Here is a 22,681-nt window from a genome sequence, read left to right on the forward strand (position 1 = left end):
GTTATTTCTATTCACCAAAAAATGCCCAAGTTTCAGAAGATAAAACAATAAAATTCTTTATTGCATTCCATGGAACCACAAAAAAGATAGATCAATATTTCTTCTCATTTTTCAACCATTCTAAAAAGTAAATTTAAAGTCACATAGCTGCATACTGATTATTAACTGGATTAAAGTTTCACTTTTCAATTTTTTAAATTAGTTTTTGTCTGAAATTTTTACACAGTAGTCCATTACATGTGCAAAGCAATACTTTTAGTTAATTTTATTTTAAAATTTTAAAAATAAAAATCTAAATTTATATTAAGAATATTAGAAAATTCAAATAGTCCCATTATATGTATAAAAATATTTTTCCTGAGGAAATAACCATACCCTCCAGTTCATCATTCAAAAACAAGATATCAAGGAATGTGTTCTCCAATAAATATGATTTTGTGTGTACAATAAAATGTGATAGAATGCAAAATCTTACTTTATGTCATGGATCAACAATCAAAACAGTATCAAGGAATATAAGAAATTCATAGTAAGAAACTTTCTTAATAGATCTAATGGAAATATGTGATTGAGAATGATTCTAATCTCAAAAGAAGTATGAAGACAAATGCATGGTTAACTTATTGAGTTTTTATAATTAGAAAATATAAATGATAATCACTTGTTACTCTTTAATTTTTAAAATTGTGCTATCTTGAAATTCTGCTTCAAACATATCTTAGAAATAAATCTATTATTGTAACTAGCTCGGGTGGAGGGTAGTATTTTTTAAACAGCTATCCTAAAGATAGTGTGGCCTTAAAACCTTCATAACAGAAAAATCAACATGAAAACACTAAAGTGTATTTAAAACCAAATACATAAAATGGAACTCCATATTGCAACAAGAACATTCAGCAGCTGCTTCGGTGCAAAATATATTCTAAGTGCATACAGAGAGATTTTTCCAAAAAACCTACAAAAACATACTTTTAAAAATTTATACTGGCCTTTTTAGCTGCCCAAAACAACAAAATAATCATCACTAAATGACTACTGCATTTTTTTATATACTACTAAGACTAAAAGCAACTAACTCCTAAAAGTGTCTGTTACGGAATGACATAACTTTCTTTTATCAGTTTTAAAATTATTACTCATTCAAAATTGACTTCAAAGTCTTATGTATTACATCTTGTCCTGTACATACCTGTTTCTTATCAATTGTGGAAGAATCTTCAGCACTCTTGTAGCAAAAAAAAAAAAAAACCTTAAACAATTTACTAGAGAATACAAAATATGACATGGAAGACATAATATGTAGAAGAATGTTTTGAAAATTTCTAGAAGCCGAGAAAAACCAGCCTGAATTTTTTTAGGCTGATAGCATCTTCTAGAATGTCTGCAAGGAACAAGCAGCATTTAGTAAGTCCTTTTTGCTGCGCCATAATGATCCGATCCAGAAACTCAAGGGTACCTAAAACAACGGACTACCTGTTCTAGCCATGCTTAGGAATGTGGCCAAATCATTTTTATTGATTTAACCTTTATAGGAATGCTACATATCCTCAGAGCAAAACATTTCTAATGTATTTATAATATGATACACCTCTGAAAAGCTATGAAAAAAGGGCTAAAAACAAATACACTCCCTCTACCTCTGGTTGTTTTGTTTTCGTTTTGTTTTTTAAAAGTACCAACTGACTGTACTACTCAATGATCCCATTTGTGAAAACTTAGTTTAGTCTGAAGGATTGGTATGATTGGAAATAAAAATGCATTCTGAAATATGTACATACAAACGTATTCTAGCTTTTAGAAAAGTGTGACAATGCCTATATCTTCAAATTAAAAGAGGTGCCAAATATTCTTTTAGATATTAGATATTAATCATGTAACTTACAAACATATGAAGCTTAAACTTACAGAATTTATAGTCCTTACTGATTTAAACAGCACTCTAGCTACATTTAGAGAACTTACAGAGAAAGTTTTGTTTAGCATATCTCTTTAGCTTTCTGAAAGCAGTACATTTTAAATTACTTCAGCAGCTAATGGTGACATTACTTATATTTGCCAAACAATAATTCATAATATTATGCTTCCTTAGATTATGGCTCAATGTTAGTTAATTTGAACCTCACCTCTAAAGAGGTTACACTTTCATTGCAGACTGTTCTCTCAAATATGGCAAACAACTCTTGAGCATTTCCAGATGTATTACTGAAAGAAGGGTAAAAATCAAAAGCAAATCTTCTCATAGATGCTGAAATTGTTAATAAAAAGTTTAATAGAATAAGACTGTATTTACTATTTAATACTTAAAGTATGACCACATAAACTTGAAATTGGAGCTCAGTATGGTCCATTTCAAAATAAGAAGGCTGTGTTAGCTACAAGGCCATATATTTCAGGTATTATGAATAAGTACTTTTTTCTAAGTCGATAGATTATTGGACACTATTGCAAATGAGAAATGTAATTTTATAACAAATAAGTAATGTCAAAATAATATAATTCACAGAGTTGGGAGTTAATGTTGCCCAATCCTTTAAAAAAGGATCCCTTTTTTTGCTATTTGTTACAAATTTGAGTTCAAAAGCATATTTGAACATTAATGGTTATCAAATATTTACTAACCACCTACACTAGCTAAAAGTTTAACAAAGTAATTCAAGTATCACTCTGTTACAGCTTATCTAATCAAACCATTGAATCAAAAATATGTATTAAGTCAGATATTAAATAAGGTATCAAATAGGATATTAGATAATAAAATATAAAGTGCAGACATATAAAAATAAAATATGAATTAGAAAGTAATACTTTTAAATCTTTGTGCTTTATCTGGCATGCATTTTTTAAGAAAGGGAAAACTTTCTTTTTCCCATTTAAATCAATGAAGGCAATTAAATTTAAATTATCATTAAAAATTATTAGTCTAAAATGAGTATTAATTTTTACATTGCAATATGCTCCTAGACTAACAGAGTAACACAAATAATTTATAATTCTTAATTAAATAAGTCTAGAATTTCCCAATCTCTTGCTAAAATGGCAATCACAACTCCGTTTATGATGATGCTTTAAGGTTTACAAAAAGCCCTTTCACTACAATAACCTTTTAAGGTATGTAGTACAAGTATTACAAGTATTATTATTCTATTTTATGGGTAAGGAAACAGACTCAGAAAGGCTGAATAGTTTTCCCAAGTTCACACAGCTTGGAAGTTTAATATCAAAATCAGGTCTTCTGACTCAAGTACATCATTCTTTATACTAGATCATATTTCCTCTAAAACTTTATCATTTGACCTTAAAACCATAAGAACACACACACATACACATCTAAAACTGAAATAATCATCTTTCCATCTAAACCTTTCCCTCTTCCTAACTTCCCTATTATTGTTAAGATTACCCACCATAGTCTCAGTCATCTAGACTCACAATCTGTCATCCCAACTATTCATTCTCTCTTCCCTGCCCATTCTGCTCCTATATCCTATCAAATCAATTCCCCAGGCTGGTTGATTCTATCTTCAAAACACTTCTTCAATACAGTTCCTTCTCTCCTTTAATTATGCCACCACCTTGGCTAAGGACGTCATCATCTCATACCTGAAGTACTGTGATAGCCTGCTCATTAGTCTCCCTGTCACAAGTCTGTCCTCATTCTAGTTCATCTTCCACTTAACTGTTAATGCCATTTTCCTAAAACATGGGCCTGACCATGTCATTTCTTTAGTAGTAAACTCAAGTGGCTCTCTATTGCCTCAAGAATCAAATATAATATTTTGTTTAGTTTTTAAAGCCCTTTGTAATCAGGCCATTTTCTACCTTTCCAGTCTTTTTTACACCTTCTCTCAGTATGGCATGCAATCTCAGTGATGCTGGCCTCTTTGCTGTTCTTCCATAACATCCTAAGTTCCAATTCCCGGTTTTCATTGACGGTCTCCCATTCCTGTAATTCTTTCCCTCCTCTTCATCTCCTGGTTTCCCTGGCTTTCTTCTAGTAATAGATAAAGCCCCATCTTCTACAGAAGTCATTCCCAATTCCCTTGAATGCTGGTGCCTTCCCCTGATTATCTCCAATTTATTATATATACATATATGTCTTGGAAGTGCATAGTTGTGTACAGGTTGTCCACCCCCCACCCACATCCTGTTAGACAATAAGAAAGTCCCTTGAGAGCAGAGTCTATTTTTTGTTTTTCTATCTATCCTCAGCTCTTAACAATGTGTTTTTTTAATCCCCAGTTCTCAGCAGGATGCTTAGTACATACTAGATACACAATGCTTGTTGACTTGACTTGGCAAAACTTAAAACATAGAAAGGAAGGGAATATATTCCATTTGGGATATTATGTGATCTTATACAGTCAATTTTCATTTATTCCTACCAGTGAAAAAGACAGAGAACAGATCAATGAAACCAGTTAGTTTCCATATTTTTCCCACTAAATATTTGCAAAGAACAAATATTTTGGGGTTCCACTTCCTCTCTCTTTCCTCTCCCTTCCCCTCTCCTTAATGAACAGTGTCATGGTCAAATGAAAAGCATCAGAAAGAAGCAGGTAGGATAGATAATTCAACAAGATGAGGAACGCCTGAATCAAAAGCAAACAAATTTTTTAAAGATTCAGTATATACATCCTAATAAATATCTATATTTGAGGTATCTATCCAAAGAAATCTATGCCTCATAACTATCTAAATTAACTTGATATTCTTCATGCTAAATATTCTGCTTGCCACAAAGTAACACTATTAAAATTCTTAGAAATTAGCATAACAGGATAATATCACAAATTATCTTGGACTATATATATTCCAAGTATAAATGCATTCATGGTTCCAATTTTATCTTGCATTAATAAATGATATTAAATAAATAACTATACAAAATAATTACTATTTCTGCCCCCTTCCTAGCTTCCTTTCCCCCTCCTGATGGCAAATATTTGACTGCCACAAAGCCAGAGTTCAACCAGTGCCAAAATACCCAACATGAACAGATTCTGGTCTTACTTTTGTATACTAATACAAACCTTTGCCAAAATATGAAAAAAGGGATGAGTCGAAATGAAAAAAGATTTAGAACTTGTTGTATGGACCAGAAAACTCAGAGTGATTATTAATGATTCAATGTCAATATGGTAGAAGATATCCAATTGCCCCCAGTGATCTGTGCTTGGTCCTGTTGTACATTTTCATCAGTGACTTGGATAAAGGAGTAGTTGACTTGTTCATCACATTTACAGATGGCACAAAACTGGTAGAAAAAGTTAACACAGCAAATGACTCAATCCAACAGGATTTTCACAATAAAGTCCTGGGCTGAATCTAGTACGATGAAATTCAGTAATGATAAATGTAAAGTCTTGCCCTTAAGTACAAGAAAAACAAATGTCAAAAGTACAATTTGGAAATTTATGGTTAGATTGCATTTGTGCTGAAAAATATCTGGTGCTTTTAGCGGACTATAAGTCCAAAATGTATCAGTAATGTGATGTAGCAGTTTAAAAAACTAATGTAATCTTTGGCTACAATAAGGAGCAGAGTTTCCACTAATACAGAAGACTACAGGACTGTCTTTGTCAGATCTCATTGAGGGTATTTTTGTTCAATTGTGGCCACCACAGTAGAAATAGTAAGCTGGAGAATATCTCAAGAAAGGCAACCAGAATAAATGCTCTTCAGTCCATGTCATCAGTCACATGTGTGATGTCATATTCTTGGTTAAGTAACTGAGCACATTTAATGTGGAGATGAGAAGAATTAAGGGAAACTATCTATCTTTGAGGGACAAACAGACTAGCTTCTTTTGACCTCAAGAGTAATAAGAGCAATGGCTTGAGTTGGAGAGGGATAAATTTAGGCTCAATTTTGAGAAAAAACTTCTAACACTGAGAGCTATTAAAAAATGAAATGTGCTACCTAGAGAAGTGGTAGGTTCTTCCTCAGTGGAGTTCTTCGAGCAGAGGTGGAATGATCATCTGCTAAGTATGGTTCAGCAGAGATTCCTTCTTGTATATGGGTTGGACTAGATGGTCACTAAGATCACTTCTAATTTTGAAATTCTCTTACTTTAATGATGAATAATACTGAACTGTTTGTTGTTAATGAGCAATAAAACCCTTTGAAAAAAATAAAATAAATACATGATGAGAAGGGGAGAATATGTAACACCAGAAAAAGATGAAAATCTTTATCAGAAATAGAAGATGGTAGCAATAGAAAGATAAACGAAGATCCAGTCTATAGTGCCAACAGAAAAGAAAAATAGCAATAACCACTGAACTCTCCCCAGGACTAAGAATTCAATGTCATGTGCACTTTCAGGGGACACAACTGTTTATCTTGGAACTTTTGTATTCCCAATGTACAGCAGAGTGACTGGCATAAGTAATAGTTATAAATGCTTTTTGACTGATGAACTGCCACACCTCTACCTAACAGCTTCCATTCCTTGCTACTTATATTTTAGAATCTCTAAGGCAAATCTTCATCCCTGACCCCCTATAACTTCTAGTCCTTAATTGCCTCTCCTCTGCCAAAACTCCCCATCACCCTGGCCCTGTTCCAAGTCAACATCAGTAATTTCAATTGAGGGAATCTTAATTCCTACAACCAAGTGAGAAGAGTGGTAAGAGGAGTCTCCGGTACTATTGCTGAGAGCCCTAGCAGAAATATACTTACAAAACTGCATTTCCCTACAAAAAACTTGAATATGTGGTGAGTCAGTTTTATAGGTTATATTATTTTATATTTTGGGTACATTATAAGTGAAATAGATTCTTATTATTTGATCTACACTAGAATATAGAAAATAATTACTATTAGAACATGTGTTCTCAGCACAAAACAAATAACGAACTTTTAAAACAACCCATTTATAAGCAGAGACTGCATGCAAATATCCTTAAGTAAGGAAATTCATAGACAGCATAGAATCCCTATAAAGATATAATCTAGATATTCCTGTCAAATATTGAGAATGATTTAAATTTAAAAGAATATGCCCAAAATTATATCCAAATGAGTATCTTCCCTTCAAAGAAATCAACTTTGAGGCTTTTTGTTTGTTGGTAGACCAATATGATTTTATCAGTGTAGGAAACCCCAGGGTAAAGAAACATCCCCTACCAATACAAATCAGCAACTATTCTGACATATATATTCTTAGAGAATAGCCACAGCACTTTGATTAAGTGACTTGCAAAAGGTCACACAGCTTTTCTGTGTCAGAAGTAAAACTTGAACTCAAGTCATCCTGACTCTCAAACCATTCCATCCACTAAGGCATGCTACTTCTCAGAAGGAAACACGTTTTCCAGAAATGAAAACACATGTGAAATGTTTCAAACTTCTCTTTTAGAACTTCTGCCAGGTATTTATGAACCACATAGAGAAATCATGTTTTTCTTCATAATTATACCACATTTTTTACTTAAACCACTATTACTCAGTTTGATCCCACCTTCTTCAATAGATGTAGATCCAAATTACCTATCTATTTTTTTTTTAAACCTTTACCTTCCGTCTTGGAGTCAATACTGTGTATTGGCTCCAAGGCAGAAGAGTGGTAAGGGCTAGGCAATGGGGGTCAAGTGACTTGCCCAGGGTCACACACCTATCTATTTTTTAATCCATTCTCAATGAATAAAAATTTGACATCACTAAAAAACATTTATTTGTTTCAAACGTAGAAGGCAATAGTAAAAAAGTCCCCCAAATGCATTAATCAAGGGAAGCACTATTAGAATATATGTATAGCTTCCAGCAGTCACTACTTTGAAGGATACAATTCACTTGAACGGGTAAATTCTTTTGTTTGTTTAAAACAAAGCCAATCTACCTCAGTATTTTACTCATATTTTACATCTGTATTTTTGCATACATATATATGAAAATATAATGAAATATAAACAAATATTTACTAGAAGTGTCAGTGTGTATGTCTATATATTAATGTCAAAAAATATACATGTGTATGTGTATATGCATAATATGCATGCACATATATGTATCTCTACCTTTAAAACTTTATTCTTACTTTAAGTAGATAAATATAACAACTTAAAATACAAACATGCATGCACACACACGACTACCACCACCACCAAATTAATGGACAGAGAGATCTTTTCCAAGTGTTATACAAAGTTTAAGTGAGACATGTAAAGATCACTAAAAAGAAGAGAGAAAATAGGAGCTTGAATGACACCATAAACAAGGGAAGGATGTACTAAGAGGCAAGAACTGATCAACAGGGGATCAGAGGATCAGAGGTTTGGGAGGGGGTTATTTTTAACTTGGAAAGGAACATGTATATCAGTTAGTACAATCACTTTGTTTTATAAATGGGGATTTGTTTTATAGAAGAAGAAACTAAAGCCTAGACAAATGAAATTACTTCATCAAGGTCACATGACATATGGCAGAATTGGGATTTGAGCCTAGATTACAATTCCAAATCTAGTTCTCTTTCTATTCCAACATGCTTTCTACCATTCCCACCCACCGTGGCCCTCCAAATTCCCTCTATACCTTCATACAGTCTTAAATTTAATAGTATCCAATGAAGTGAACTGAGAAGGTAAAGGACCTTATGACTTAAACACATACATTACCATTGTTCTGTCAGATGTATTAAGAAAAATATATTTAAAGCCTACAAACTCATTTGATGGACATGTAATCAAAGAAAATCAAAGTAGTTGATTTTAAACCACTGAATTAGTATATAGTCGGTTACTTAACTTTGGAATCATTCTTTACAATGAAAAAAAGCAATGGTTTTGGAGTAAAAATTCAGGAATTAATACCACTTCTGCCACTTACCTGTGAGAATCATTTAACTTGTGTTTATCTTAACTTCCTCATATGCAAGAAGGGTTTCTTAATGATTTTTGTCTCATGGGTCCCCTCTGTATGCTCATGAAATTCATGAACTCTCTTCTCAGAATAAGGCTTTTAATTATATAGGATTATAAAGAAAATCAATTATTTCCAAAATACAAATTCCTAGATGTCCAAGAAAAAGAACCCTTTTTCTTAAGAAATGAGAGGCACTTTTACCATCATCACCCAATGAGTGAGCATCAAGGCCAGGACTCTAAGCCAAATTTAGACATTTTTTTTAAAACCCCTAACCCTTCACCTTGGAAAAAATATTGTGTATTGATTCCAAGGTAGAAGAGAAGTAAGGGCTAGGCAATGGGGGTTAAGTGACTTGGCCAAGATCACACAGCTAGGAAGTTTCTGAAGTCACATTTGAACCCAGGGCCTCCCATCTCTAGGCCTGGCTCTAATCCATGGAGACAACTAGCTGCTGAGTTTATTTAGTCATTTGTACCAAATCAACCTGTTTCTTTCTTGCTCCTCTTATTTGGGTTCTAGTGTTTGTTTTTATCTATTAAAAATTGTATGCAATTAGTGACTAATTTTTAAAATATATTTAGAAATCTTTGTCAGATATCTGGTCTGTTATTATAGGAATGAAAACAGTTAACTTGTTTCTATAGTTTACAAAATGTTTTCCTCACAGCAAATATAATGTAGAAAGTATAAATACTTTTCCTGTTTTACTGAAAAAAAAGAAGTGCAGACGGGTTAAAGAATTTACTTATGAACATATAGCTACTAAGGGCAACATCATAATTTGAACCAATGGAGTCTCATTCTAATCTAATGTTCTTTCTAATGTACTACTCTGCCTCAACTGTATACATTTTTTAAAAGCAGATCTGTGATTTTATCTGTGTAGGAAATTTTTCAATGAAGAATTTCTTCTTTCAACACAGATAATGACCTATTATGCAATTAATCAGCTGAGAAAGTTGGCAGAAGAACTAAGAGGTTCAATGACTTGCCCAAGAACATATGACCAGTATGTGTCAGAGGTGAGACTTGAACTCAAGTTTTACCTTGAGCTTTTCTGAATCTGACTATTAAAATTTGAGCTCACAAGTGTCAGGTTATTCTTTTGTATTTTTAAATTTAGAACTTAGTCACTTATTTTCTTTAAATCATACTCTGTAGTCTTTGTAATAAGTGTAAACTATCAGGATATTATTAGACAATGTACTAAAATATTAGTATTCTTTTTTTTTAGGATTTGTATTCTTAAAATCACAGGTAGCTTTCATGGTCTAATCATCATTTTATTTTATCAGACTGCATATTTCATCATAGAAATTCTAAAATATTTTAAGTTAAACTTATCTAAAAAACTCTGTAGTTAGACAAATGAAACATCTGTTCACAATATAAAAAAGGCCAACCAAAAGAATTATTCCTTAACATATTGTTCCTTCCATATAAACCACATAATCAATTAAAGGCTGTCAATGTTCTTTTTCTATATAGACTTAACTCCTTCTACATCTTTTTACATAAAAAGTCAGTTTTTCAGAAATATTCATTTCAAGTATAAGATGATTCTAAGTGACAACTATTTAGCTTTCAAACAACTATATAAATCATAAGGGGGGGTAATCAATCTAAATTTAAAAAAACAATTACAAAGAAGCATTATCACTTTATAAAATGTGGGTAAATTGGGGGCAGCTGGGTAGCACAGTGGATTGAGAGTCAGGCCTAGAGAGGGGAGGGTCCTAGGTTCAAATCTAACCTCAGACACTTCCCAGCCATGTGACCCAGGGCAAGTCACTTGACCCCCATTGCCTAGTCCTTACCACTCTTCTGCCTTGGAGCCAATACACAATATTGACTCCAATTAGGAAGGTAAGGGTTTAAAAAAATATATATATGGTTAATTAAGTCACTAGCTTCTAGTGCCTAAGACCTTAAACTGCTGCTAACCTGTCTAAAACTCTCAAGGAGTTGACAAATCAATAGCAAACAGGCAAACCTGGAGGATCTCACTACCAGTAGGATATGGAGTTCTCTTGAATTCAGATTCTGTGAACAATATCTTTCCAAAGTGGTGAAATGGAAAATGTCTTTTACAAAAGTGAGTTCCCCATTTCTATACCCTGTTTGAGAATCAAAAATCAGTAAAGAAGGTACCTTTGAGATTGTATCAGCCAAAGAATCCTCTCCAATCTTAAGCCATACATAGGGAACATCTAGTAGAGGAAGCTGAATTTTTTACTCCGCTGAGTCAAATGCTTTGGTTATACTCACAATAAATACAAAGGGATCAAGAGTATTCTCTGTTCCTTTCAGTCAACTGTTTGTCAGTGAAGGCCTGGTCTGCTATAGAAGGTATGTGAAGACCTACTTACTCTTCACTACGTAGTACAGTGGATAGAAGACTGGATCTGGACTCAGGAAGTCCCAAGTTCAAATACTACCTCACTTAATAGCTATATGATCCTGGGTACATCACTTAGCCTCTGTTCTGTCACCTATAAAATGAGAATAATAATAATAGCACTTACTTCACCGAGCTGTGAAGATCAAATGAGATAATATTTCTAAATCACTTAGCAAAGTAACTGGATATATAATAGACATTTAATAAATGCTGGTCTCATTCCTTCCCTTTCTCCATATTTTTATCAGAAATATCTTTGCTAAAACTGTAAATCATTCTCATAAAGCTTTTATAAAGGCAATAAAGTAAACATGTGGATTTAGTGCTCTGGATTTTCTCTTGATCACTTTTTTCTGAATAGTAATACCATTTGTGATTGAAATCTTACTTTTCTGCAGCCTTCAACACTGTCTTCTCTACTCCTTGAAACACTCATCTCTCTAGGATCTCATGACACTGCTCTCTATCTTAGTACTCCTTCTGCCTGTCTTACTGTTTCCTCTCTTTTTATCCCTTGGTTGAATCGTTATTTCCTTCATATCTGCTAACCATGGAGGTACCCTAAGGCTTTATCCTTGAACTTCCTCTCTCCTTCTATAGAATTTCACTTGGTGATCGCATCAGTTCCTATGGTTTTGATTATCATCTCTATGCAGGTAACTCTTAAATATACTTGTCTAACCCAAATTTCTCTCCTGACCTCCAATCTTATATCTCCAGCTACCTATTGGACATCACAAACTACATGTCCTATAGATTTTATAAACTTAACTGATCCTTAACTGAACTCATCATCTTTCCCCACAACCAACCCAAAATTCCCCTCTGCCTAATTTCCTTTTTATTATCTGGGGAATCACCATCCTCCCAGTCACCTAGGCTCAAAACCCAAATATCATCCTAATTCCTCATTCTCACTACTCCTATATCTAAATAGTTGTGAAGTCTTACCTGATTCTATCCTCAAAGTATCTCTTATTTATAATCTCTTCTCTCCTCTGTCTCTACTATCTTAATCCAATCCTTTATCACCAAATGCATTGACTTCAATAATAATTTGCTGGCTGGTTTCCCCTTAAGTCTCTCTCCACTTTGATCCATCCTCCAGTCATTAAATCATTAAAATAATTTAGCTAAAGTGTAGGTCTGACAAATATAACCCATTTTTTAAATACATTCCCGTTATCTCCAAGATCAAATGCAAAATCCTTTGTTTAATGCTTAAAATGCTTAGTATTCACATCTCATCCATACTCTGCTCCTCTGATTGGCCTTTCTGACTGGAGAGCAAAGGCCATAAGTTAAAAGAAGGGCTGTCTTCTCCCCATTTACCCCCAGCTACTTTTGTATTTCTTTGAGCTTCTCCAACATGCCCCTAAACAACAGCTTTTAAGCTTCCTTTTAAGTTTTGTCTTCCTGGTTAAATTGTAAGCTCTTTGAAGGCAAGCACTGTCTTTGTTTTACTTTGTGTTTACAGCACTTAGCTATAGTGCCAGCACATAGTAGGTGCTTAACATATGTTAATTAATTGACTTTTAAAACACTTCATAACATCATTCATTTCTACCTTTCCAATCTAACAATATTGGTCTTTGTTGTTCCCTTTACAACACTTACCTTTTCATTCCTTTTTGATAACTATCCCCCATGCTTGCAACTCTGTTTTAGCTTCTATGGTTTCCTTTAAATCTAAAGTCTCACTTTCTACAAGAAGCCTTTCTCAGTCCTACTTAATCCTAATGCTTTCCCTTTGAGACTAACCTACCCCTCTGATTTATCCTGTTTGTATCTTATACCTGTAGTCATTTGCATATATTCTACCCCATTAAACAGTGAGTACCTTAAGAGTAATGAATCTTTTTTTGGCCTTTCTTTATATACCCATATACCCACAGTGCTTGGCATAGTGACTAGCAAACTGTAGGCACTTAAATGCAAGTTTAATGATTTTTTTAAATCATTTTCTATCTTCTCTTCTTTCAAATGTTTTAAAGATTCATTCCTCAACGCATTAAAAAATCATGCTGCCACAAGATTCCTCTGTTTCTTTGTTATGGTCTATCTGTTTTTCCTGTTTTCATATATTCTTTATTGTCATTTCCATTTTTTCAAACATCAGATGTTAAAATGTTAGCCTAAACATGGCGATTTCATTCTAAACAATGAATCAATAATGGAAATACTTTCTGAAAATGTTGACAGATATGCTTCATTTTTTCACCTCTTGTCCTTTAAGTTTCATTTAGGATCTGATTTAAATATCATAACAAATTTTCTGTAGATTTGTTTTCCCTATTACAACTTTGCAGAATTATAAGGTAACAATGCTATAGATCTTCTGCTATCCTCTTCCATACTATTTTATAAAAGAGTTTGCACTCTAAGCTAGTATTATCTTTACTATGTATCTCCTCTTGGAAAGAGAACAAATATTTACTTACAAAGTAGGTTTAGATGCATGTTGTTGTTGTTTTTTTAACCTGAAATTGCTTTACATTAGACTACTACTATTTCCTAGAAGTTTGTGTCAATGTCTTTTCCTGTATCTATTTCCCATTTTTAAGCCTAGTTTGTTTGGATAATTCAGGTTAAATTTGTTGATATTCACCCCTGATAAAATAAGTCAAAAGTGTGACTATATAAGAAACCTGTTAGGAATGAATCCTACATTATTAATCCCCATAAAAGTTCTACTGTAATGTCTCATCATGGCATGGAGTTGACTCTAGGTTCTTAAAGCTATTCTAGCAAATATTTTCCCTGGTAATTCCTACCAAATGAGAACAATTTATATACATCCCAGTAAAAAATCATATCTGCTAACCAGAAACCAACCAGCTCAGAAAAATATGAAGTTCATCACTACTAAGCTGGTCACTGATAATGAAAAAACATAAAATGTCCCTCATTTTTGTGGTATGAGAGCTGTGGAAAAGTTCTTATGCTGCCTTGATAAACATTCATTTCACTCTTAATGTGAAAAACTTGTCTAACTATCTATGAATTACCAAACTCCTTACTGGAGAAGGAAGCCACATTGCTATAGATATTCTCAACATAAACGTACATCTGTTCATACTTAATTAAAATGATTATTTTAAAATATTTATCTTTACCTAATTAAACTAAATTCAACAATTTAAATGCTTTATATGTTGTGCAAGGCACTAAGCTAGATTTGAGGAAAACAAAGCTAAAAAGTTACTTGCTATCTGTCTCCCAAGAAACATAGAGTTGATTTAGTAATGGAAATAGGAGTATCTATACAAATAACTAAAATGAAAAGTAAGGAGAAATAAAAAGGGACCCAGGCTCTCCAGAAAAATTTCATTGCATTTTCTATGTATTTAATGGTATAATGAAGATCCAAAAAGAGACTGAGTGACTTAGGAAAGAAGCAAGTATGGCAATCCTAACCAAGAACTCATCCATCAGAGGAAGAGGCTCCATAAACAAATAGGAGAAAATGAAGATTTATATGAAATCAGGAATCTCCATTATGTACAGCTTGATTTTTTCCCAAAGTGTGCATTAAATTTAAAATGATAGTTTCTACTTTGTCCCATTTGTCTCTCTTTTTTTCTGCTCCTCTAATGTATTGTTCAAATTTTTCAAGTCTATGAAAGCTGCCTATCAATATCTTTTGAGCTTTTATGCAAGAGTACTCCCTAATAAATATGTATCGATTCCTTAAGTATTTTGGATATCAGTTTTATTTTTTAAAAATGTGCTACAAAGATATTTTCCCAGTTAAATGCTAACTGCATTGACTTTGTGTAAAAATTTCACAATTTATGATATTAAAATTGTTCATATTATTTCCTATGATCTTTATTCCTTCTTTGGTTAAGAACACTTTCCCTAATCAAAGTTGAGAAAGATTTTCCTTCTCTCTAATTTGTTACACATTAATTTGGAGCCGAGTGTGGTATATATGATGAGATGTTTTCCTAATTTTGCCAGATTATTTTCCAGTTTTCTCAGCAGTGTTTCTGAAATAGTGTATCCTTATCCCAGAAGTTGGTATCCTTGGGGTTTACTGAACATTGTATTACTTTTTAAATTACTTCCATATCTTACTTACCTAGTATATTCAACTGAACAAGCTTTTCTATTTTTAGCCAGTAGCAAGTAATTGTGATGATTATTGCTTCATAATATAGTTTAAAATATGCTACTGAAAGCCACCCCACTACCACTTCTCTTTTTTTTTTTCATTATTTCCCTGGATATTTCTTGACCATATGTTCTTCCAGATGAATTCTGTATTATTTTGCTTAGTTCTAAGAAGACATACTTAAATTATTTGATTAAAATGACACAGAATCAATAAAATTAATTTAGTGGTTTTATAATTTCTAATATACCAAAACCAATTGGGAGCAATTGTTTCTCCCATCACTTAAGTCCTCCTTAGAACAGTAAATCGGCATCTAAGTAACACAGCAAATAAAGTGCTAGACGAAGTCAGGAGAACCTGAGTTTGAATTTTGTCTCAGACACTTGCTAGCTATGTGACTCTAGGCAAGTCACTTAAACACTACTTGCCTCAGTTTCCACACATCTATAAAATGGGGAGAATGGATAAATGTGGGGATCAAATGAGAAAAAGTATGTAAGGAGCTTCACAAACCTTAAAGTGCTACATAAATACTACTATTATAATTTATTTCTAGAGTTTTTATAGTTGGGTTCATATAATTCATTTATATTATAAATATTATATATGTGTAATACATAACTTTGTAGGGTGACTCCCAAATATTTTATACATGCTAAGGTTATTTTCAATAGAATTTATCTTTTTTTCACTTTCTGCAAGGTCTTCTTGATTCTAAAAAGGAAAACTGGTCATTTTTATGGATGTTTTTTATATTTTTACCTTACTGACATAACGATTTCATGAATTTCTAGAAATCTCTAAGTAAACTATCACATCTGCAAAAATCAATAAATATTTATCTATTTTGCCTGTCCTTATTCCATCAATTTCTTTTCTTATCTTGTTTCTATTGCTAGGTTTTCCAGTACTTGGTCAAATAACAATGGTACCAATGCACATTCTTGCTTTATTCCTGATCTAAGTAGAAAGGCATCTAATTTTTTTTTCCTTTAAAGATTATGTTGACTCTTGGTTTTAGAAAGACGTTATCTACCATATAATGAAAAAATACTTATTCCCCATATTTTTAATGTTTTTAACATAAATGTGTATTGTTTGTAAAAAGCCTTTTCTATATCTGATATAATCATGTGATTTTTAATATGTCCCATTATATTTCTATTTTTTATTAAATTGAGCCAACCATGAATTCTTGATATATATCCAATCTGATCACAGTATATAATCTTCTTTAAAACACTGCTATACTAACTCTGCTAAGATTATGTATTTTTACATTAGTATTCATTAGTTAGCTATCCATAGTTTGTATTTTATTTCTCTGCCCTATATTTCGACTTCAGAATACCCAGGAAGAGAGGTATAACTAACACAAAGAGGTATTTTTTTCCTTACATATAAATATAGAAAGGTACTTTAGCTTGTGTTGATATAGAGAGATACAAAAAGATCCCTTCCCTGATGAAGATATTGTTAATGTATTATTGATATTTAACATACTTTCCCCAAGATCTACTGCTCCCATATAGAACTATCAGAAAAGATTTAATAACGAAGTCCTGGCAGTAAAACTGGGATGGAATAAGAAATCAGAATTCATTTTCTCAGAGAAATTATGTCACAAGTGGTGGTTTGGTATAGCTGAAATTACATTTAATACTTTACTGCAGGTATACTAGTTAAATAGTCTTTTTGGGTCTGGTATGGAAATTTGATATTCTTTCTATAGAAAAATGCATTTCAAGTTCTAAACTGACAAATAAATGTCTAGAATATACCCAGTTTTTAAGTTGGAAACTACATAATACCTCCCTCTTATGTAGGTCTCTTACCTACTCAATTACCAAGCTCAAATTACAATACAACCCAAAATGAGAAAAGACCAAAAAGCCTATGAGAAGCCAAAAATGTGAACCCTAGAACTCCTCAGAGTCTTACTTCAGAGTCTGTTTACTCTTAATTTGGAAAAGTTCTATTTAGTTTATTGTACCTAAATATCAAATACAAGAAATTAATAAAAATTAAGGAAGGCTTATTTTTTTAACTGATATAGAATAGAGTAAGCTGACAGAGTAATATACACACAATGATCTCAGTAATGTCCAGAAAAAAAGAACACTAGATGATTAAAGGATTTAATCAACCATGACTCCAGAAAACTAATGATGAAAGAGGGCAGAATAAGATATACACTGTCAAATAAGGTCAATATGTGGTTTATTTTATTTAACTTTACTTCTTTTTATTTTGTTTGTGTATTTTGTTTTTTACTACAAGGTGGGCCTTATTGTGGAATGGAAGCTATTAGTAAGAGAGCAATGTAAAAATAAAATAAAATATATGAATAAAAGGGTGTGTTTTGACTTTCTGGTTGTTGTTTTATGTTTAGTTAGCTTGTTCCTAGTCCACAGAGGTGAAGTACATAGGGGCTATAACATTCACTTGACAATAAAAATTTAATAGTTGGCATCTGGGAAGCCCAATGAAAAATATGCAAAAGACAAAAAGGGAACTCAAAAAGACAACAGGTATGGGACCATTTAAGTTAAGAACAAATGAACCCTCAATATCTTCTGATGGCATCAAAGAAAGAGTGAGTTTTGGTTATGCAGGAAATGTACTTACAGATAAACCATTCCTTGAAAATGTCAAATAAGTGAAGAAATTACTCTTCATGTGAATATGTACATAATGCTGTACATACATAATATCTGCATTCCTATACAGTTATTTGAATAAGAAACAATATTTTTGCTAACTGAAAAAAGCCTATCCATTTTCCTTTTAGCTTTTGATTTTACTTCTTTCATCTTCGTTTACCTAATTTATCTTCTTAAAGACATTAAATTATTTTCATATACTGAAGGATTGGAGCTATTTTGGGGGTCAAATATAATAAGTAAATATTAAGTACAATTTAGAAAATCTTTATGCCAAAAATCACAGTCTAGCTAACCACCTTCCCCCCGGTCATATTATTGACCTTGTTATTTGGACAACGGTGTTATTTGAAGTTAACTTTCTAAATTGAAGATCCTTTTTCTGCCAGTACCAAGAGTGAAAAATGCAGGGATACACAAAATACAAACATAGAAACAAAAGAAAAATTAAAGACAGACATCTTTAAACCAATTTTAAAACAATAATTAAAATATAATCTCAAATGTGTTTCATTTGGGGAAAAAAGAGAAATTTCACTATAATTTCCCCTATCCATCTATTACCATCATGTTTTATTATTTTTCTAAAGCAGATACTAGACAAAAGTTCAAAAAATCAAAACCATCTTTATATATCCTATGATTTTACTGGTTCAGAGATAGAAGGAACCTCAGAGGTCATCAAACCCAAGCCTCTTATTTTTCAGATAAGGAAAAACTACAGATAAGTCACACAGGTAGTAACCAAAAAAGCCAAGATTCAAAATCCTCTAACTAAAAATCCATTGCTCTTTAACACTATACCTTAAAACAGAATAACAACATAAAATAAAACTGAGTTTCTTAGGGAAAAAAGAAAGCAATGAGGAAATCAAAGTAATTGAAAGCATTCAAATAAATTAAGAGAGAGATGTTAAAATGTGTAATGCTCTTCAACTATCTGATTTCCTAACTAAATTTTGATTCTTCAGGAATCATAAAAAGTGTAATCCCTTGTATTTGTGACCATTTATAATTTTAAAATAAACAAATCAAAATGAGAATTTTAGTTACAATAATTTTACATTTTAAGATACCCACAAGGATATATAGAAAACTGAACATGTAAACACATTAATCCCTACCAGATCAAGTCTACTAACTCTGAAGATCACTTTCTTGTTCTCATTTAAGAACATATGCTTTTAGACTCTAATAGAACACAGTGCTCACTCATAGCTAACTACCTTTCTTAATCTTGTTTAAAAAATTCCTTGGCCTACCATTCATTTACTATTAATAAAGTCTTTGACTCCGTACAATTTTATTCATCTCTTCCCCTATCTTCCAAATACTTCCCTAAACTCCATTTGTCAATATTCTTGACTGATTACTGGTAGACTTTGATATATCTGTTCCTCCGACTAGAGGCACTTCACAGCATCATTTTGAATATAAAGTATATAAAAGGAACATTTTATCAACTCAGGTTTACTGATATATTAATAACAATATTGGTATAGTAACAGAAAGAATGAACAGGAGAGAATTTCCAGAGAGACACTGACAACATGGTTGGAGCTTTACTTTGTAGTAACTCAAGTCAGAGAAACAGAAAAAAATTAGAACAAAACAACAATTAAAAAAATACAAATGCACAAAGAATTAAAGTGGGAGGGGTTACCCACAGGCAAAAACATGGACTTCTGCCTAGTTTCCACCCTGTTTATATTCTTTAGCATTCTTTATAATCTATCCCTATTAAAAGTTATTAGGTATTCTGTATCCCTTGCAAGAGCACTTTTCTCCTTTATCTAATAATCACCTCTTGAATAATCCTACAGTTTCAACACAATCCATGGATCTAAATACACATCTTTTCAAAATCTCAAGAGATGGAAGAGATGTAAAAAGCCATCTAGTTCAACCTATATCTGATTAAGAATCGCTTGACAATATAGCTGTCTTTTTTAATCTTTGCTCAAACATCTATAGAGAAGGAGAATGCATTCTCTCAAAAACAACCCATTCCACATTTAGATAACTTTAATTGTTATAAAGTTCTTCGTTAACTAAACATACATATCTACTTCTTTGCAATTTTCACTGATTGCTCCCTAGTTCTGCCCTCTGGTGCCAAGTAGCTAAAGTCTAACCATGTTCCATGTGACAATCCTTTCAAAACCTAAAAACTGTTTTAATATCCCCCAACAGTCTTTCCCTCTTCAGGCTAAACATCCTTATTTCAGAAATCAATATTCAACTGAACCTTTCCATGTCCAAAATTCCAAGATAGACTCAAGTAATATTATATTTTTTATATTTAAGTGATTCTCTGGATCAGTATCTATAAATATATTGAACATTTTGGAAACTAATATTATATGCCCAAGAATATGAGAAATTAAGGTGACTGGCTGCAATATAGTGAGTTATTATTTATATAGCCATTAGAAGGTATAATTATCAAAATATTCTCATTTTGCAAAACTATTTTTTGATCATGTTCAAATGAGAAATTCAAAGTTTTATATAACCTAATTTTCTAGCAATGGGACCCAAAAAGGTTCAGCTCCTCACTTTTAAAACAAATTTAACTGTTCAACATGCTCACATCAAAAAGAAAAGGAGAATCTGCTATAAGAGAAAGCACTAAGGCTTTAAACAACAACCAAAATAATATGATAATCATAGTAAATACTAAAAGACTTGAAAATATCACCCTTCAAATAAACACATGCTATTTTATTTTTCAATATCTTGAAAAGACTTTCAAAATCACAATTAAAAAATAGTTTGAATATCATATTGCTTGTCTTCTCAATGAGCAGGGGAGGGGCTAAAGGGAAAAACAGAATTTGGAACTCAAATTTTTTTTTAAATAAATGTTTTTAAAAATGAGTGAAGGGAACTAGAGATAAGATATACAGCAGGCAAAAAGAATCTAGTTACAGAATTAAATCAACAAATTATATCAAAATTAAGACCTAAAAAAAGTTTTTAATTCAAATTTGTTTTTAAATTTCAATTGAGCATTTTCCAAGGTAATGAAAATTTACAACAAAGTTGGAAGCTCACCAAGTACTTCAAAATAAAATGATAGTTACTTAATATCCCCCATAGCTGTACTCTTTTTAATGAACAAAAGAATAATAGATAACATCTATAGACTAATTTAAGGTGGCATTTTTCATACATGAGTGCATTTTGAGTTTCCTAAGACCCCTAAAAGTAAGGTACTATGATCTTCATTTTATAGATGAAAACACTAATAAATGACATCATCATGCACCTGTGATCACATGGCTAGTTTCAGAGACTCAATTCAAGTGGTCAAAGTCTTCTTACCTTCAAGCCTAGTATTTCCCATTTAAAATGTAAAGGGGTATACAATACTGCCTCTCGTACTTTCAAAAGTTCTCCATACTCTGAGTTAACAGTTATTCTGAAAGTTATTTCCTTTTCTAGTATTTTAGTGTTCATTTCCTATATAATAATAAAAAATGGGAGAGATGGCTTCTCTTATTTCATAACAACTTGTGTGAATTATGTTTATAATATATTTTAGAAATCCTAATGGCTTTAAATGTAAACAAAAAGGTACCTTTTTAAAATAAGTAACTTTCTAAATACAGGATAAGAAAAATATTTCTCTTATATCCTAAAATGTTATAATAATAATAATAATAGTACCTACATAATGTACAACAGGAAGGTACTTTATGGAAACTAAAAAAAGTATCAGAAGAATAGAAAGCACAATAGCCTGAATTTACACACAATTGTATTATTCAGTACCTTTCCTTGTAGCATTCCAAGCATGACACAATATCCATACATCATTTATATTTCTTAGATGTGAATATGCTTAGAATGCTACATTCCTCAGCAACCACAGAACTCATAATATCTTCATAAAGCAGACTAGGGGAAATAAGTAATTCTATTAATATATGCAGTTGTTCTGTTATGTACAATTGGAGACACAAAGTATTCATTCAGCAAATATTTATTGATCGCCTACTATGGGCAAGCCAGTATTTAGTATCCAATTACTTGCCACAAATAAAAGTCATTCTTTAAGCAGAGAGATAGTAATGGAGTGAGGTATATATTTCAGACATTATCAAGAGGTGTTTTGTTTTCCTTATGTGTACTTAGTTACTACTTAGAGGAGTTCTATGAGAGAGCTGGAAGAGGAAGAGGGAAGATTGAGAATTGATAGTTATTTTTTTTTTAAGCATTAACTGTTTAAAAAAGAAAGAACATCAAACTTACAATCAAGAGACTTGAATCGAAATCTCGACTTCCACATGGTGTAACCTCAAATAAGACAATTAAATTCTGAGCCTCTGTTTTTTTATGTGCAAAATGGAGATAATAGTTGTACTATTTCATGTAACTGTTGTGATAAGAGCATTCAGTAAGCCCTGAAATGCTATTTAATGTATTATTAGTTCAGAATAGTACAGGAGTCTTTACACTGCATAATTAATATTGCCACTAGTAAAATCCAGGCCTGATGTTTCATCTCAGAATAAAGATGATCCTGCATTACCAAAGGCTATGGCTTGCAAGTTCTTGGAGAGTCTATCAAATTAGAAAGGCATCAAATATGGATCCAAAGTGTGAGGTATATCAAGTATGGGACCC

The 22,681-nt window shown here is 32.1% G+C and overlaps 2 protein-coding genes across 14 annotated transcripts in view; one reads left to right on the top strand and one right to left on the bottom strand.

Annotated features, from left to right (window-relative positions):
* The window catches only part of SUPT3H (SPT3 homolog, SAGA and STAGA complex component), a 668,918-nt gene that overhangs the window by 613,389 nt on the left and 32,848 nt on the right, over window positions 1-22,681 (bottom strand). For 6 of the 10 annotated variants that reach the window (XM_056818335.1, XM_056818337.1, XM_016431104.2 and 3 more), the window contains exon 2: window positions 11,235-11,357. The exons of 3 other annotated variants lie outside the window; for them this stretch is intronic. Coding sequence is in view for 1 of the 7 variants with exons in the window: in XM_056818333.1 (XP_056674311.1) it covers window positions 11,017-11,075 (59 nt within the window). In the remaining 6 variants the exon portion in view is untranslated. Of the gene's footprint in view, window positions 1-11,016; window positions 11,194-11,234; window positions 11,358-22,681 lie in introns of those variants that run through there. One more of the 10 variants, XM_056818333.1, reaches the window with a different exon arrangement.
* Window positions 1-22,681, top strand: part of RUNX2 (RUNX family transcription factor 2) — a 234,194-nt gene that overhangs the window by 8,526 nt on the left and 202,987 nt on the right. The gene's annotated exons all lie outside the window — the stretch shown is intronic.

This window comes from Monodelphis domestica, chromosome 2, assembly GCF_027887165.1.
Source record: "Monodelphis domestica isolate mMonDom1 chromosome 2, mMonDom1.pri, whole genome shotgun sequence".
NCBI lineage: Eukaryota > Metazoa > Chordata > Mammalia > Didelphimorphia > Didelphidae > Monodelphis > Monodelphis domestica.